The sequence below is a fragment of the Nyctibius grandis genome, chromosome 4, assembly GCF_013368605.1.
Source record: "Nyctibius grandis isolate bNycGra1 chromosome 4, bNycGra1.pri, whole genome shotgun sequence".
Taxonomy (NCBI): Eukaryota; Metazoa; Chordata; class Aves; order Nyctibiiformes; family Nyctibiidae; genus Nyctibius; species Nyctibius grandis.
Genome location: NC_090661.1, coordinates 65,337,323 through 65,353,177, shown reverse-complemented (window position 1 = coordinate 65,353,177; position 15,855 = coordinate 65,337,323). Strand labels below are relative to the sequence as shown.

The 15,855-nt window shown below is 46.9% G+C and overlaps 2 protein-coding genes across 5 annotated transcripts in view; one reads left to right on the top strand and one right to left on the bottom strand.

Moving 5' to 3' along the window:
* BRF1 (BRF1 RNA polymerase III transcription initiation factor subunit) overlaps window positions 1-15,855 on the top strand; it is a 181,435-nt gene that overhangs the window by 81,688 nt on the left and 83,892 nt on the right. The window contains exons 6-7 of the mRNA XM_068400188.1: window positions 7,364-7,513; window positions 9,619-9,712. Coding sequence (XP_068256289.1) covers window positions 7,364-7,513; window positions 9,619-9,712 — 244 coding nt within the window. The remainder of the gene's footprint in view (window positions 1-7,363; window positions 7,514-9,618; window positions 9,713-15,855) is intronic.
* BTBD6 (BTB domain containing 6) lies at window positions 932-4,359 on the bottom strand. Of its 4 annotated transcripts, XM_068400192.1 has the most exons (5): window positions 3,807-3,971; window positions 3,245-3,542; window positions 2,947-3,037; window positions 2,555-2,673; window positions 932-2,322 (listed from the first exon to the last, which is right to left on the bottom strand). In XM_068400192.1, exons 2-5 carry the CDS (start codon window positions 3,451-3,453, stop codon window positions 1,290-1,292), a joined length of 1,452 nt encoding a protein of 483 aa, XP_068256293.1. In that variant the 5' UTR covers window positions 3,454-3,542; window positions 3,807-3,971; the 3' UTR covers window positions 932-1,289. The 4 variants fall into 4 exon arrangements, with proteins under 4 accessions (XP_068256293.1, XP_068256290.1, XP_068256294.1 ...); XM_068400189.1 differs by having other exon boundaries at window positions 3,245-4,359; XM_068400193.1 differs by lacking the exons at window positions 2,947-3,037; window positions 3,807-3,971 and having other exon boundaries at window positions 3,245-3,476.

Sequence of the window (15,855 nt, the reverse complement as noted above, 5' to 3'; positions counted from 1 at the left end):
AATTAATGCAGCTTAGGAAAAGGCGAATGGAAAACGCTTCTAAATTAAATGCAGAGGTACTTCTTATATATGCAAAAAATACTGTGTTAGACTGCTCTTTGAGTATTCTTTCCAAGGTCATTATGAGAAGAGATATTTATAAAAACAGTAAGTATTTCTAATTGACTTATCTATAATGATTGTCAGACACTTGAGGAAAACACCTACTTTTATCACTCTGAGAAAAGCCAAGGCTGCTAGCTATAAAGTAACTGCTGATAGTGGATGGAAGGGACTATGTTTTTAGAAAAAAACAGCGGGGGAAGGAAAGAGCCAGCAGCTGTTGTTTAAGGTGGCTTATTTCTAATTAGTAATTTTGAATGAACTTAAAGACCATATTGCAAGTATTTCTCTAATGTCTGCTCCTAAATGTGAGGATGGGATGTATATTTAGATAGTGGCTGCCAGTATTACAGCTCTGGGCTAAATCTATGGTAAAGCCTGTTGCCGCATTAAGCTTCATCTGTGTGTCTTGACTCTGGCCATGCAAGTGGGGTGCAGTTTGACAGGTGCAGGTGTCAGTGTTGCCATTTGCTGGAGGTTTAGACTGATGATGTGTGTGAAAGGGCATTAGAAGCTTTTAGATATAACCACAGGATGATTTTGATCAACTTTGATTACACTCATGGTTTTCCTGTCTTCAGCTTAGGCAACACATTAAAAACCCCGAGCTTCCACAGACATCAGCTCCCTTTTTCATGAAAGAAAATAAAGGCTGCTGCTGGACAGTCACAGTTACCAGGCAAGGGAACCTTCGTATTTGTGGTGATAGCTAGTGCCCTGTGTAGATGCACACAGGGAACAGAGTACAGTATCGTCACCCTTGTTAACTGTACTGTAGATGAATTAACCAACACAAGCCATAAGATCAGCAATGATCAAGTACACAGGATTTAGGGCAAGTAAAAACGTTTTATATTTCACAGATTCATAAACTGCTCTAGTTTAGAACATTCTGTTTGAGTCAGCTGCAGTCTGCCAGTTAGTTATCTATATACAAAATAAATGCACAGTACGTGCAAAATTTAACATTTTTCTGCTTGTTGCAGTCTTAATTATTAAGTCAAATAGCTTACGAATAAATAAAATAAGATTAAATTCAAGAGCATTCCTTCACTTATTTGTATAGCCTGATGTAGCAGATAGGTAAGTAGCGTAACATTCCATACTGCTGCAGAGTTCGTAGTAAAATTGAAAAATCCCTTAGTGTGCATCATTGCAGTATTGGAATACAGTCAAGGTGAAATGCATCATGCATAGAAAATGAGCTCAGGTATTTGTCCTCCTTGTACTCCAGTTCCATTAGTACTGTCCGAGGAGCACTGGAACTGGAACGTCACTTTCCCACACTGCACTTCAGTCATTCCCTCTTGCCCAAAGTAACTGAGTTCGTTACCGTCGAGAATAGCACTTACATTGTAAAACGTGTCTTGCTCAACCTGCACAGGGTGTTCAAACCACACAGAGAAAGTGTTACTGGAGCCATCGGAGGTGAACTTTGTCAGATTTTGAGCAAGGACAACTCCTAAGCGTTTCAGTTCGATTTTGACGCTGTATTCAGCTTTGCCGCAGCTTGACCCATACAACCCCAGTCCTGCTATAAATATCCGTTTGTCTACGGCAAACTGAATACTGTCACACCGCCCTCGGTACCTCCACTGATTGCTGCGATACGCAGACGACTGGAACCGATGGCATCGCTGAGGTACGAGTCCTTTCCTTTTTGTCAGTGGAAACTCTAGTTTGGGTTTATTCGCGGCCGTGTACCATAGGAATATGTTGTGAGTTTCCTCAAGGGTGAGGATGTCGGACTGGGCAGCTCCATTGGCAAACTCTTCCAAAGTCATGGTCGGAATCCGCACCAAGTACAAAGCTTTTCCCAATACGTTCCTCTTGTTGCGCGGCGTAACCGGCAGCCCTTGCCTTTTGCATTCAGCCTCTGCCCAGTTGAGAACAGCCTCGAAAACTACCACCTCCTTGGTGTTGAGCGCCTCCCGGGTGACAATGATCTCTAGTGTTTGTTGATCTATCTCACAGAAGCCCTCTGACTTCAGTGCCATTTCTGCTTGAGCATCAATCACTTCCCAGCAGCGCTGCGTCAGCTCTGGCTCCTCGAAGAGCCTGCTCTGAGACAGCAGGACACAAGCGTTCTTTGCTTCTAAACTGGTCTCCAGAAAATTGACGCAAGCCTTTGCTAGGGCGGGCACGATGTACTTCTTGGCAGCATACAGGGTAGCCAGAACTGTGTCAGCTTCCAGGTCTATTTCATCACTATACATGTATCTAGATGGAGGGGGAAAAAAAATAAGTTTCTTAAAGAAAAAACAAATATATAGGCCATGAAAGACTGATCTACAGTCATCTTTGCTGGCAGTGAACCTGACTTTCAGTATTTGTCAGTGCATTAAGTAAACAGTAATAAGTGCGTATTGCACAATGCCAATTAGGAGATGTATATTTTATAAGCTACTTTGATTCTGTCCACGTAATTAGTAGACTTGTAGTGGCCACTTACTTTAATAGGATTAGAAAGGCTGCAGGTTCCACATCTGGTATATGGATTTCAGATTTGACCTCTGCGAGATCGCCATAAAACATAGCATAGAAGACAGAGCTACCAACTGCCAAAACATACTGGAAAATAAAAGAGAAAGAAGCCTCAGTAATATGTACAGTAATAGCAGAGCGTGCTGGCTTTCGATAAGAGCTGCGCTTAGGGAAAGTTAAAAGCTACAGTGGAGGCAGAAGACTGCCTCAGACTGTTCCCTTTAATTGCAATGTATGTGAATTACTTCTGGGATTAGATGGGAGCTGTAATTAGGAAAAAAGTGGGACTTAGTTGTCAGGCGGGGGGGGAAGGCGATACGCACAGCAGTATTAAGAAGCCAAAAAATTATCTGCTCAAACCTTATGGGCAGGAACTTTCTTGGATGCCCCCGGCGGGCCCACGATGAAGTGAACGTCAGCCATGAGTTCGTTATTGAACATCAGCGCGTTCCTGCAAGCGAGGGGAGGGGGGGGAGAAGCCCCGTTAGCCGCGGGCAGCCCCTCACCTGGTGCCCCAGCCTCCCGCCGGCCGGCTCCAGCCCGTCCCGGGGCGGCCCAGCCCTCACGCCTGGCCTCGGCGCAGGTGCTCAGGGCCGGGCACCTCTCTCTTTCTCTGTCCCGCCCGCCCGGGGAGGGTCCGGCGGGGCCCGGCCCTTACCTCTCCCGCAGCGTGGGGTGGCAGGATTGCCAGTTGGCGCTCTCCAAGTTGTTGTTGTTGAGGTTCTGGAGCTGGGGCGGCGGGGGCGGCTGGGCGGTCTGCTGGAGCTGCAGGGCGTTCTTCTTGCTGTTGGCAGCGCTGGCGGCGGCGGCGGCGTTGCTGTTTGCGATATTGGTGTTGGTGCTGGCAGGGTAAAGTTCTGCAGCCATCTTCTTCTTCAGGGACAGGGGCACTATCTCATAGCATCCTGGCACCTTGCCGTTTGACCTCACACTCTTTTTGGACTTCTTTAAGGTCTCTGGAAGCAGAAGAAAAAAAGTCAAACACTTCATGATCCTGCCATTGAGGCAACCATGGGGCAGTGGCATGAGCAAGAGAACTAACAAATCCCAAATGCGAGTCCCACTATCTGGATATTTTGTACGCTTCTAGATGCAGGGTGGCTTTTGGTGGGGCTTTTTTTTTTTTGGTGTGTGTGCGCGCTGTTTGGTTACGAGCCCGACGCACCTTTCCGGGGGGGAACGGGATGATGCTGCTGTATCGGATCAGTGCCAGCGCTCACCTTGGCTCGGAGGGGGGTCCCAGCCTCCACGGCACTGCCACGACTGCAGTGGCGAACCCGAGCGGGGCTGGCAGGCAGTTCCTTCCCCCGAGGAAAAAGGAGAGAAAAATAATAAACGAAAAAAAGCCAAAATCCAGCAACAAAACCCCACAAATCCAGCCGAGGCGGTGAGTCAGGAGCGAGAGTCAATCCACAAATCCTCCGAGTGCAGCAGCCCGGCGAGGGTGAAGCGCAGCCAGCCGCCCGATCCCCGCTGCCAGCGACCGCGCTCCGCTCCGTCCTTCCCCGCCTGGCGGGGGCACATCCGCGGCGGCCGCGCCGGGCCGGGCCGAGGCGAGGCGGCGGCTCTCCGCAGTCCCGCTCCCGGGCGGCCCCGCCGCCGCCGCTCGCACCAACTTTCCTCCTCTCCCCGCAGCGGCCGCGGCCGCCGCCGCACGGCGCTGCTCCTCCGCGCTCCTCCCGCCCGCGTCGGGGGCGTTGCTGGCCGCGGGGCGCCCCGGCTCCTCCGCGGCAGGCGGGCGGCGCTGCCCTGGGCACTCCGCTCACGGCAGCGGCGGGATGCGGCTCTGCCGGGCCCGGCCTCCGCCTCCCGCCCTAATAGGCAGCCGCCGCGCCGCGCGTCACGGCCGCCCGCGCCAATGGGGAGCGCCGGGGCGCGGCGGGGGGAGCCTCCCCCCCGCGCCCCGCCGTGTGTCAGTCTTCCGTGTGCCCCCCCGCGCCCGCCCGGGGGCGCTGCGCCCGCGGCGCCGGGCACCGGCAGGGGGGCGCGGGTACGTGCGCGGCGCCGCGCCGGCACCGGGAGGCGGGAGCCCCGCGGTCCCTCCGCCGCTCGGTGCCCCCGCTCCCAGCCGGGCTACCGCAGCGGGAACAAGCGCAGGGAGCGGGGGAAACACGGGGGACCGGCCGCGCCGTGCGGCCCGGGGGCTCCCGTGGCGGGGCGGAGCAGAGCGGAGCGGGGCGGGTGGCCCCGAGCGCGCACCTCCCTTCCCGGCCGGCCCGGGCGGGGGCGCCGCCGCGCCGCGCACCGCCCCGCTTCGTTCCGCCGCCGCCGCGCAGCTCCGCGGGGGGAGCCGGGCCGCCGCGGTGTCCCGCCGGGGCCGGCGCCGGGGGCGGCTGCGGGCGATGGGGGCACGGCCGGGGCGGAATGATTTAAGGGAAGTTGTCAGGGTTTTTTTCCCCCTTTCTTCGTAGCCCCGAAGCCGCCGTGCCCCGGTTGTACGGGCCCTCCCGGCCGGGGTCCCCGCCCGCCTTCCGGGGGTGGTTCAGCGGGGACAGACTCCCCTGGGGGTGGTCTGGCAGCGGGGCGCGGCTCCGGCTCCTCTCCCCGGCCCTGCCGTCCCGGTTGGCCGTCGTGGTGGGGAAGTCACTCTAACCAGTTTCCGAGGAATTTGTCTGTATTCTTGTTAATGACTACGTGGCATCACGGTAATTCCAGAAGTCCAAGTTCCAAGTCATGAGTGGGATAGGGAGAGAACAGAAAGTCTTCAGAAAAACATATGCTTCTTTCTTAAAAAATAAAACTCTTTTCTTGATATCTGCTTCACGGCCTCTCAGTCCCTGCTCAGGAGAACCAACGGGTTTTGCTCCACTTGAACTTGCTCGCTCATGTGGAAGGGTTCCAGTCCCAGGGGCCTCCCTGAAGGCAAAGGGGACTCTCGTGGGAGCAGGACACGCTGGGTGCCTCGGTCCTTGTTTAGTACCGGTGGAAGGAACCAAGGTGTTTGGGTTTTACAACTTCTAAAAATATATATGCATTTGTTTGTATCCATGCAGGACATGTTTATGTTAACCTTGATCCTACATTTAATTTATATATTGGTAGTATTACTTTCTAGCCATTTATGGCCTCTTCAAGGCTTTTCACTTAAAACCCGCCCACATATTCATTTTCTGACTGTTTGGTAGCTTCAGAATTTAAATTAACGACATGCAATGTTTTGTCAAATGACCTGTGGGCATGAATGCCAGCAGAAATGTCTGAACAGCTACAAAGCGAATGTGTAAATGCTTCTGAAACTCAGCTCGGAAGAGAAAGCTGTGAATTGCCTCGCTCTGCTCCGGTCCGGTGGTCGGAGGAGCTGAAGTTGGGCCCTCTCGGGATGAGAAGAGATGGAACAGCATACTGGGCATTGCTTTGTAACATCGCACACGTTTCTGGAGTGTGAAGAGGAAAGTTTAAATGTCTATTGAACCCCAGGCTATCACTTCTGAAAGGATTTGTTGTTGTTGTTGTATTTTGGAATTGGTTATTTCTCTTGAGTACCATTTTACAAAATCATACTTGGAAATACCGAACAACTGCCCTTAAGAATCGTGGGGATTGGTTATTATTTCCTAAACCTTTGATTTTTAGGGTCATGTTTAGGAGGTGGCTGCACTCGGGCATTTCTTCAGTTTTGAGGGAGATGTGTTTGGAAGTTCTTGCTTGATAAATGCTTTGTTTAAATGCTTCTGCAGGGCTGACAGGCGTAATCACCTACGTTGTGATCTTGGTAATTATGGATAGCAACAGGGCATCATTGTTAGAACTTGGTGCGAAATGAAACTGCTTTGATTAATTGTAAATCCGTAAGATTGTTGCAGTGTTTCGAGCTGAATTTTCGTCTTTATCAGTTTAAGTGCCCACGTAGGGGATCAGCTAAGGAAATTGAGTTGAGACTAATAGTTAACAATTTACCGTACATCATGGATTTTCGGTCAAGTGATAAAAGGCTGGCAGGAAATGAGAAATTGATACCTCAACTAAGAGTAAACATGTGTTAAGTGTAGCTTTTACAAGATTGTTGGATAAATTATAAATTGGTTTAGGCAAAGCACAATCCGTGCTGACACATTTCAGTTGGTTTAAAGCTGATAACACCAACGCTTGAAATAAGTTTATACGTCTGGAGGCAGATCCGTGGCTGATGTAAATTGTCATAGCGCTATTGACGTTAATTGGGTTCCAGCAATTTATGCTGATGGAGAGTAAGCCTCAGCATCTGTAAAAAACAGCTTTTTCTGTTGGTGGAGTATGAGTCCAAGAAGGAGCTTGAATTAACTTTGAAGGTATAAGCAGACTTTTTTTAGGGACCTGGGATTTTAAGCATATGAATTTTTTTAGGAACTTAGTTTGTAAGTATTGAGATATGCAAGTTATCTCATTTGTTACTTTGCAGAAGATGGTAAAAGTTTTGGGCCTAAGTTACATCCTCATTGTGCAAAAGCTTTGCAAACACTCAGCTTTGTGCGTAATTTCACTGGTACCAGTAACACTGCTCACGTGTTGGAGTCAGCATGTGCAGCCTTGGACCCTGAAAAGCACGTAAGAAAAACTTGGTGCAGTGCTTTAAAGGTCTCACGTCTATAAAGCAAGAAAGGATCTTGGTTTAGCTTAACTAAGAAGGTGCTTCTAAAGCTTAGTGTTCAGAGGATCTGGCTGAGCGGCACCGTCCGTGTTGTCTGCTGAGACGTGAAGCAAACCAACCACGACAGCCCCGCAGCACTGCTGCTCAAAGACTGCGTTTCCTAAATCAAAGGTTAGGATTAGTAATAATTGTATTACTTTCTGTTGGCAGATCCATGTTTATATATTCCTCGTTTTGCACACATGCTTGAGTTTGGGGATAAGAACCATGAGGTGTCCATGACGGCACTCAGGCTGTTGCAGAGGATGAAGCGGGACTGGATACACACCGGCCGCCGGCCTTCGGGACTCTGCGGGGCAGGTATGTCAGACGCTGGGTGTATTGCTTCCCCTGCAGCGGATTGGAATGGAGAGTCTGGGAGTTGGGAACAGATGAGGAGTTTCTCATTTCCTCGGTGATGCCACGTTCTCTGGGTTTTGTGATGTCAGGCACCTACAGATTATACCGGTCTTCATAGAAATAATTTCTGAAACTCAAACTTCTTTTTTGCCCTTGCTCCTACATTACTTGCTCAGATCCTTTGTATCTTACGTTTTGGATTTTTTAACCTCCTTTCTGGTGCTCTTCTCGCCCCTGCTCTCTGCAAGCTCTAGCTGCTAAAAGGTTTTTTTGTCAGCTAAAATGACACCGTTAGGGCAAGCACTTTGATTTGTGTCTTTACACAGAGTCTTATGCAAGAAATACCTTCTTTGACCTGGTCTGTGAAATTATTTTCCTCTTCTTCTTCATCTTTTTCAAGGTTCATCACTGTTATGATGCTTACAAAAGACCTACCAGTTTGGGAGGGCTAGGTTAAAAAGTACTCAGTACCAGCAGGTGAGGTCAGAGTAACGAAGAGTGCAGGTAGTCACAGAGTTCACATGTGCGCTTCATTTTGTTTGAAAGATCTTAGATCTTACATGTGCATGCTGGAATGAGAAATGGCGCTCAGACCTTAGAGAACCCCGGACTACACAATATTCTTGAAATTTCTAGCCTCTTTTTGTTAATAGTACTTGCTTATTACACCTTGCTAAAAATTTGGATATAGACTCTATGGGAGACCTGCCCGGTCTTTGATTCACTACATAGACTATATCCACACGAGCATGTAATTTGGTTCAGCAGACATTGATCAATAGATTGAAGCAAGTGGTGCTGAGTCCCCTACATCCATCCACACAGTATACAGTTCATGTGGTGTACTGTGGACTGGGTTTAGTTTGGTTCCCTGGCTTAAATGTCTGTGCCCCATATTGTTTGAAGGACCAGTTGTTAAGTTCAGCTCCTGATGTTCCCGTTAGGAACTGGAGCACTTTACATGAAGTGGAGCTCTTGTTTAGGACATGGAGTTGTTGGAATGAGTCAGAGGAGGCCACGAAGATGATCAGAGGGCTGGAGCACCTCTCCTATGAAGAGAGGCTGAGAGAGTTGGGGCTGTTCAGCCTGGAGAAGAGAAGGCTCCGGGGAGACCTTATAGTAGCCTTCCAGTACCTGAAGGGAGCCCACGGGAAAGCGGGAGAGGAACTTTTTACAAGGGCAAGTAGTGACAGGACGAGGGGGAACAGTTTTAAACTGAAAGAGGGTAGATTTAGATTAGATATTAAGAAGAAATTCTTTCCTGTGAGGGTAGTGAGACACTCGAACAGGTTGTCCAGAGAAGCTGTGGCTGCCCCCTCCCTGGCAGTGTTTAAGGCCAGACTGGATGAGGCTTTGAGCAACCTGGTCTGGTGGAGGGTATCCCTGCCTGTGGCAGGGGGGTTGGAACTAGATGATCTTTAAGGTCCCTTCCAACCCAAATGAGTCTATGATTCTATGAAGCACTTTTGCATGCTTAAAACTGTTCTGCGCACTGAGTTGCTGCACGGTGAGTGGGGATGATGCTTCAAAACTGAGCTAGTGCTCTGAAGCAACACGCTGTTGTAAACGCAGCCAGTCTTAGTTAGCTCTATAGAGGGTCTCGCAGGAGAGCACCTGGGCACTAGCAAGACAGTGATAGTGGTGACAGCAATGAGGATAACAGCTTAAGCAGATTCAGTGTTTGACTTCTGGCTTCTGGAAGAGTTGACTGGACAGCTTTTTATTCAGGACTAGTAAATTCTGCTAAAAAGATGAGAACTTTGAAAGTATGTGAACAAGATGATCTTGTGCTGTATTTAAGTAGCTGACCATGGTTTCCCAAATGCTAAAACATGGAGGTTTTTGGGTGCAATTTGCAATCAGCTTAATTTTATTAGATAGGAAGCAAAGTTTGTTTGTAAAGTCAAGTCAATCACCTGCATTCAGGGACAGAGCTGAGCATCAGCATTTACAGCTCTTTAGCTGAAGGCAAGGACAAAGAGAGGGCATAGTTATCTAACTGTTTTCTGCTTTTCTTCAGGAAATTTTCCTCTTTTTGACACTGACTTTCCCTGCTTATTCTCTAGCTCTGCTAGTGGCAGCAAGAATGCATGATTTCCGACGTACTGTTAAAGAGGTCATCAGGGTGGTCAAGGTTTGTGAGTCTACATTAAGGAAAAGGTTAGTGCGGTTTTATTGCTTTTATCTTTCATTTACGGTACTGAAAAGTGGTGTATTCTAAAATGAAAGTATATCAGAGAAAAACAGGTTCTTTTCAGAAGTGCCAAGAATAAAATAAGTGCAACATGTTTTAGCTGGTCGTTCTTAAGCACTAACACCTGCCTCTTATGTAAGGCCTCACAAGCTTAGCAAAAATGGTAAAGAGCGCTGTGCCCATTTAACAGGTGAAGAGTTAAACACAAAAAAACATTGGGTCAGAAATGTTAACAGTGTTGTCATCTCCTCAGAAGAAATAATTGATTGATTCTCAGAGCTGAGCATGTACTGTGGGATTTTTTTTTCATTAATCCAGAATACAGTGCTGAAGTCCTGTCCTTTAGCTGTTATTGAACAGAACTTTTCAAAATATTTTGCTGAAATGTTCATTTTTGATAGCGTTGCACTGCTAATAAATGGAAGACAGCGCAGTGAGTCTAATGGTAAGTTCACCGAAGGGGTCGGAAGTAGAATTATTAGCAGAATGTGAGCCTGAAAGTGGGAATTTCCCAAGTATCTTTGGCATGTTTTTTTTTAAGATCTAGTAGTATTTTCTGTATTTTGATGAAGTAAGCAGTCACTCAGTTTCCCTCATTTTAGTTTTGAAAAGTTCAACATTTTCTTTCCCCATAAGTTCAGTAAAAAATGACCTAACTGTGAAATACCATGCTTTCGGTTGCCCTCGGTTGGAAATTTTTGTACTACCAATATATTCTGAAATTTGTTCCCCCAAGGTCTATCTTTCGAAAGCTCCCCTGGTGACTCTTTCTCTCCACCTCGCTGAGACCAGCTTAAGCACATCCAGCCAAGTCTAATACTTGTTAATAATACTTCTTAATTGTGAAAAATATTTTTGCCCCAGATCTTCATTTGTGGAACAGGAATGATGCTATCTCCCTACCATACATGGGTGGTATAGGGATAAATTTAATCTGTTTGAAGTGCTTCAAGGTGCTACAACTATAATGATGGAGCAGTACCAATGCCACTTTTTTTCTCTGGTAAACAGGTCATGTGTTTTAATGTGCATTTTGTATGATTAATGATTTATGCACCCACAATCTACTTCAGAATGCTTTGGTTAAATAGTTAAAGAGTTTGTTCTTACTAAGAAAATAAGCATAATAAATTAGAGTTGGAAGGAAAATTAATTTGAGCAATTGTTTCAAGTGAAGAAATCTTACTTCAAAATTCATGCTTTGAAATGTTTACTCAAGTCACACACATCAACTAAAATGACAGCGTTATTTACTTTGACAGGGTAAATGTGGCAGCTGAATTATTTTCAGGCAGCTATAATTACAACTGTATTTATCACGAATCTACAAATTTGATTGATGTTTTTCAAATAAGAGCATGTTATATAGTATTTAACGAAGGCAAATAAAAAAAAATACCTTTGGATAACTCTGCACTCCAGTTTTTTTCCTCTTCTTTCAAGAATTCCTCTCAAAATGCTATCAAGTAGAAGTTGCCTAAATTAATAGAATTATTATTATTATTAATTATTAATAATAAATAATAAGAACTTGTTTCATGATCTTAAAAATTTCTTTGCTTCTCAGTTTGGTGTACAGTTTTATTTCCTTTTAATTATTGCTATAGTTACTCCGGTTTGTAAAGAGCTACTGCTCTTTTTTGTGCGTTGTGAAGGTGTTGAGTGTAGTTGGGTGAATGCTCATTAATGGAGGGGGATGATCATTAATCATGGGGAACTTCAACTTACCAGATCACAGAATCACAGAATCACAGAATGTTAGGGATTGGAAGGGACCTCGAAAGATCATGTAGTCCAATCCCCCTGCCGGAGCAGGATTACCTAGACCATATCACACAGGAACGCGTCCAGGCGGGTTTTGAATGCCTCCAGAGAAGGAGACTCCACAACCTTTCTGGGCAGCCTGTTCCAGTGTTCGGTCACCCTCACCGTAAAGAAGTTTTTCCTCATATTTATGTGGAACCTCCTGTGTTCCAGCTTGCACCCATTGCCCCTTGTCCTGTCAATGGATGTCACTGAGAAGAGCCTGGCTCCATTGTCATGACACTTGCCCTTTACATATTTGTAAACATTAATGAGGTGTCCGCTGGAAATAGAATACAGCAGAGAGGAAACAGTCTAGGAGGTTCCTGGAGTGTGTGGAAGATAACTTCCTGACACAGCTGGTGAGTGAGCCAACTAGGGAAGGCGCCCTGCTGGACCTCTTGTTTGCGAATAGAGAAGGACTTGTGGGTGATGTGATGGTTGGAGGCCATCTTGAGCATAGCGATCATGAAATGATAGGAGTTTTCGATTCTTGGAGAAGTAAGGAAGGGGGTCAGCAGAACTGCTACCTTGGACTTCTGGAGGGCTGACTTTGGCGTGTTTAGGAGCCTGGTGGACAGAGCCCCTTGGGGGGCAGTCCTGAAGTGCAAAGGAGTCCAGGAAGGCTGGTCACTCTTCAAGAAAGAAATCTTAAAGGCGCAGGATCAGGCTGTCCCCATGGGCCGAAAGATGAGCCAGAAGGGAAGAAGATTGGCCTGGCTGAACAGAGAGCTTTGGCTGGAACTTGGGGAAAAAAAGGAGAGTTTATGATCTGTGGAAGAAGGGGCAGGTGACTCAGGAGGACTACAAAGATGTCATGAGGCTATGCAGGGAGAAAATTAAAAAGGCTAAAGCCCAACTAGAACTTAATCTGGCTTCTGCCATAAAAGACAATAAAAAAAGGAGGACTAAGGAGAATCTCCATCCTTTATTGGATACGGGGGGAAACATAGTGACAAAGGATGAGAAAAAGGCTGAGGTGCTTAATGCTGCCTTTGCCTCAGTCTTTAGTAGTAAGACCAGTTGTTCTCTGGGTACCCAGTCCCCTGAGCCGGAAGACAGGGATGGGGAGCAGAATGAAGCCCCCATAATCCAAGGGGAAATGGTTAGTGACCTGCTACACCACTTAGACACACACAAGTCTCTGGGGCCTGATAGGATCCACCCAAGGGTACTGAGAGAGCTGGCGGAAGTGCTCACCAAGCCACTTCCCATCATTCATCAGCAGTCCTGACTAACCAGGGAGGTCCCAGGTGACTGGGGATTAGCAAATGTGATGCCCATCTACAAGAAGGGCTGGAAAGAGAATAAGGGGAACTACAGGCTTGTTAATCTGACCTTGGTCCTGGGAAAGGTTATGGAGCAGATCACCTTGAGTGCCATCACACGGCACGTACAGGACAACCAGGTGATCAGGCCCAGTCAGCATGTGTTTATGAAAGGCAGGTCCTCCTTGACTAACCTGATCTCCTTGTATGACAAGATGACATGCTTAGTGGATGAGGGAAAGGCTGTGGATGTTGTCTACTTAGACTTTAGTAAAGCCTTTGACACCATTTCCCACAGCTGTCTCCTGGAGGAACTGGCTGCTTATGGCTTGATGGGTATACACTTCGCTGGGTAAAAAACTGGCTGGCTGGCTGGGCCCAAAGAGCTGTGGTGAATGGAGTTAAATCCAGTTGGCGGCCGGTCACAAGTGGTGTTCCCCAGGGCTCAGTATTGGGGCCAGTTCTGTTCAATGTCTTTATCAATGATCTGGACGAGGGGATCGAGCGCACCCTCAGTAAGTTTGCAGACGACACCAAGTTGGTCAGGAGTGTTGATCTGCTTGAGGGGAGGAAGGCTCTGCAGAGGGAACTGGACAGGCTGTATCTATGGGCTGAGGCCAACTGTATGAGGTTCAACAAGTCTTAAGTGTTGGGTCCTGCACTGGGGTCACAACAACCCCATGCAAAGCTACAGACTTGGAAGAGTGGCTGGAGAGCTGCCCAGTGGAAAAGGACCTGGGGGTGTTGGTCGATGGCCAGCTGAATGTGAGCCAGCAGTGTGCCCAGGTGGCCAAGAAGGCCACTAGCATCCTGGCTTGTATCAGAAATAGTGTGGCCAGCAGGACCAGGGAAGTGATTGTCCCCCTGTACTTGGCACTGGTGAGACTGCATCTTGAATACTGTATTCAGTTTTGGGCCCCTCACTACAGGAAAGACCTTGAGGTGCTGGAGCGAGTCCAGAGGAGGGCGGCGAAGCTGATGAAGGGTCTGGAGAACAAGTCTTATGAGGAGCGGCTGAGGGAACTGGGGTTGTTTAGTCTAGAGAAAAGGAGGCTGAGGGGAGACCTTATCGCTCTCCACAACTCGCTGAAAGGAGGTTGTAGCGAGGTGGGTGTCAGTCTCTTTTCCTAAGTAGCAAGCAATAGGACGAGAGGAAACGGCCTCAGATTGTGCCAGGGGAGGTTGAGATTGGATATCAGGGAAAATTTCTTCATGGAAAGGGTTATCAAGCATTGGAACAGGCTGTCCAGGGAAGTGGTTTTGTCACCATCCCTGGAGGTATTTAAAAGACGGGTAGATGCAGTGTTTAGGGACATGGTTTAGTGGTGGACTTGGCAGTGCTAGGTTAACGGTTGGCCGTGATGATCTTAAAGGTCTTTTCCAACCGAAATGATTCTGTGATTCTATAATAAACGGCATTGGATGCTACACTCCCTGCTGATAGCTTTGCCTTGACAGCTCTTGAAGTGAAATGAAACAGGAGTCCAGATAATGCTGAAACTTAGGGCTTGCAGGCTCTGCTGTGTGGTTTGATTTAGCTCCCAGTTGGCTACATGGCTCCTGGGAAAGCACAGGCCATTGGAAGCTGGATTTGCTTTCAGTGCCGATGGCCTTCCATGGGAGAAATGCAAGGGAAGGGGCAGCATCGACACAAGGTGCCTTCTCCCTCTGCCCCATGGAGGCATCCCAGCAGCCTGGCAGGGACAGGGCTGTGTTGATCAGTGGCTTGGCTGAGGATGCGGGAGCGATGCTTTCTAAGAAGGCTCTTCTTGGCTTCCTGTTTTGGGAAGACCCTCAGCAAGGGGTGACAGACCTTCCCTGAGAAGGGCACTGTTTCTGATCCTGCAGCTAATGCAAGTCTTTAAAAGGAGATTAGTTCACCCCGTTGTCCATCATCTGGAGAGCACCAAGCCCTACATGCCTGTAGTCTATCACCTCTTTCCCTGCTGCGTACTGGAGGAGTAACTCTTAGGAGGTTCACAAATATGTGACCTACCTTCAGGTCATAAAAATTAATGACCTGGTGAACATAAAGGGAAACTGTTTTGGAAGGAAAAAGCGACAAAGCATGGCCGATGGACCCTGTCACTCATCTTCGAATCAAGAGTTCTTCATTTGATCATCTGGTTAGAAAACAGTGTGTGTTTATTTTTAATATGTGTGGGTTTTGGTAGGATCCGAGTAAGAAAACTTTGTAGTTAATTCACAGAGCCTTCTAGCTTTATGTTTTGAAGCATACAATTAAAATGTAAAGCTTGTTGCTGTTGCTGAAAGTGAATGTATTAAATATTAATAAATGCACTGATAATTCTATCTCATTTCCAGTCTAATTGAAATTATATTAACTTATATATTACTTTATGTATTCAAAGTACTGTACAAATATTAACTAATTAGTCAAATTGATATTTTCTATGTAATCATCTGTGGAGATAGCAGAAATTAACTTTTAATAAACCCAACCCTTTTATTTAGTTTAATCCTCATGTTTGTGCCTGTGTTCAATGCACCTGTCTCTGCTGCTGCCTTTTTAACCTTTACATACTCTGCCCCTTCATCTGTTTATTCACCTGTTGCATACTTTCTCTGCATGCTAAATTCTGCCTTATCTGCAGTGAGAATAATTTTTGTGATATTTGTCCATTGTGCGTTATCTAATACTGTGCGGCCCTTACGCCTGTTTGAAGATCTTAGGCACTTCTTAAATAGAAATTTAAAATAAAATCAGCTTATCTTTGTTAACACTTGCATTTTACTTCATTAGCTTACTTTGTCTATCTTTAAATTGAGCTGCTTTTTACATAAAAAAATATTTCTTCTCAGTTCTGTAAAGCACTATCTGTTAAAAAACCTGTTTGTGATAAACTTCAGAAGTAAAGCTTCAGTTAGAAGGAGAAGGAATGAAAGGCCAGAATGGGTTTAAAGGGCTCATTTTTGAGGTGAATGTTTTTTCTCACAACAAAATAGCATTTTTGGGGAAGGCAAACAAGACTTGCTACAAAGGAACTCCATTTACCAGTTGGACATGCTGCAGGGAG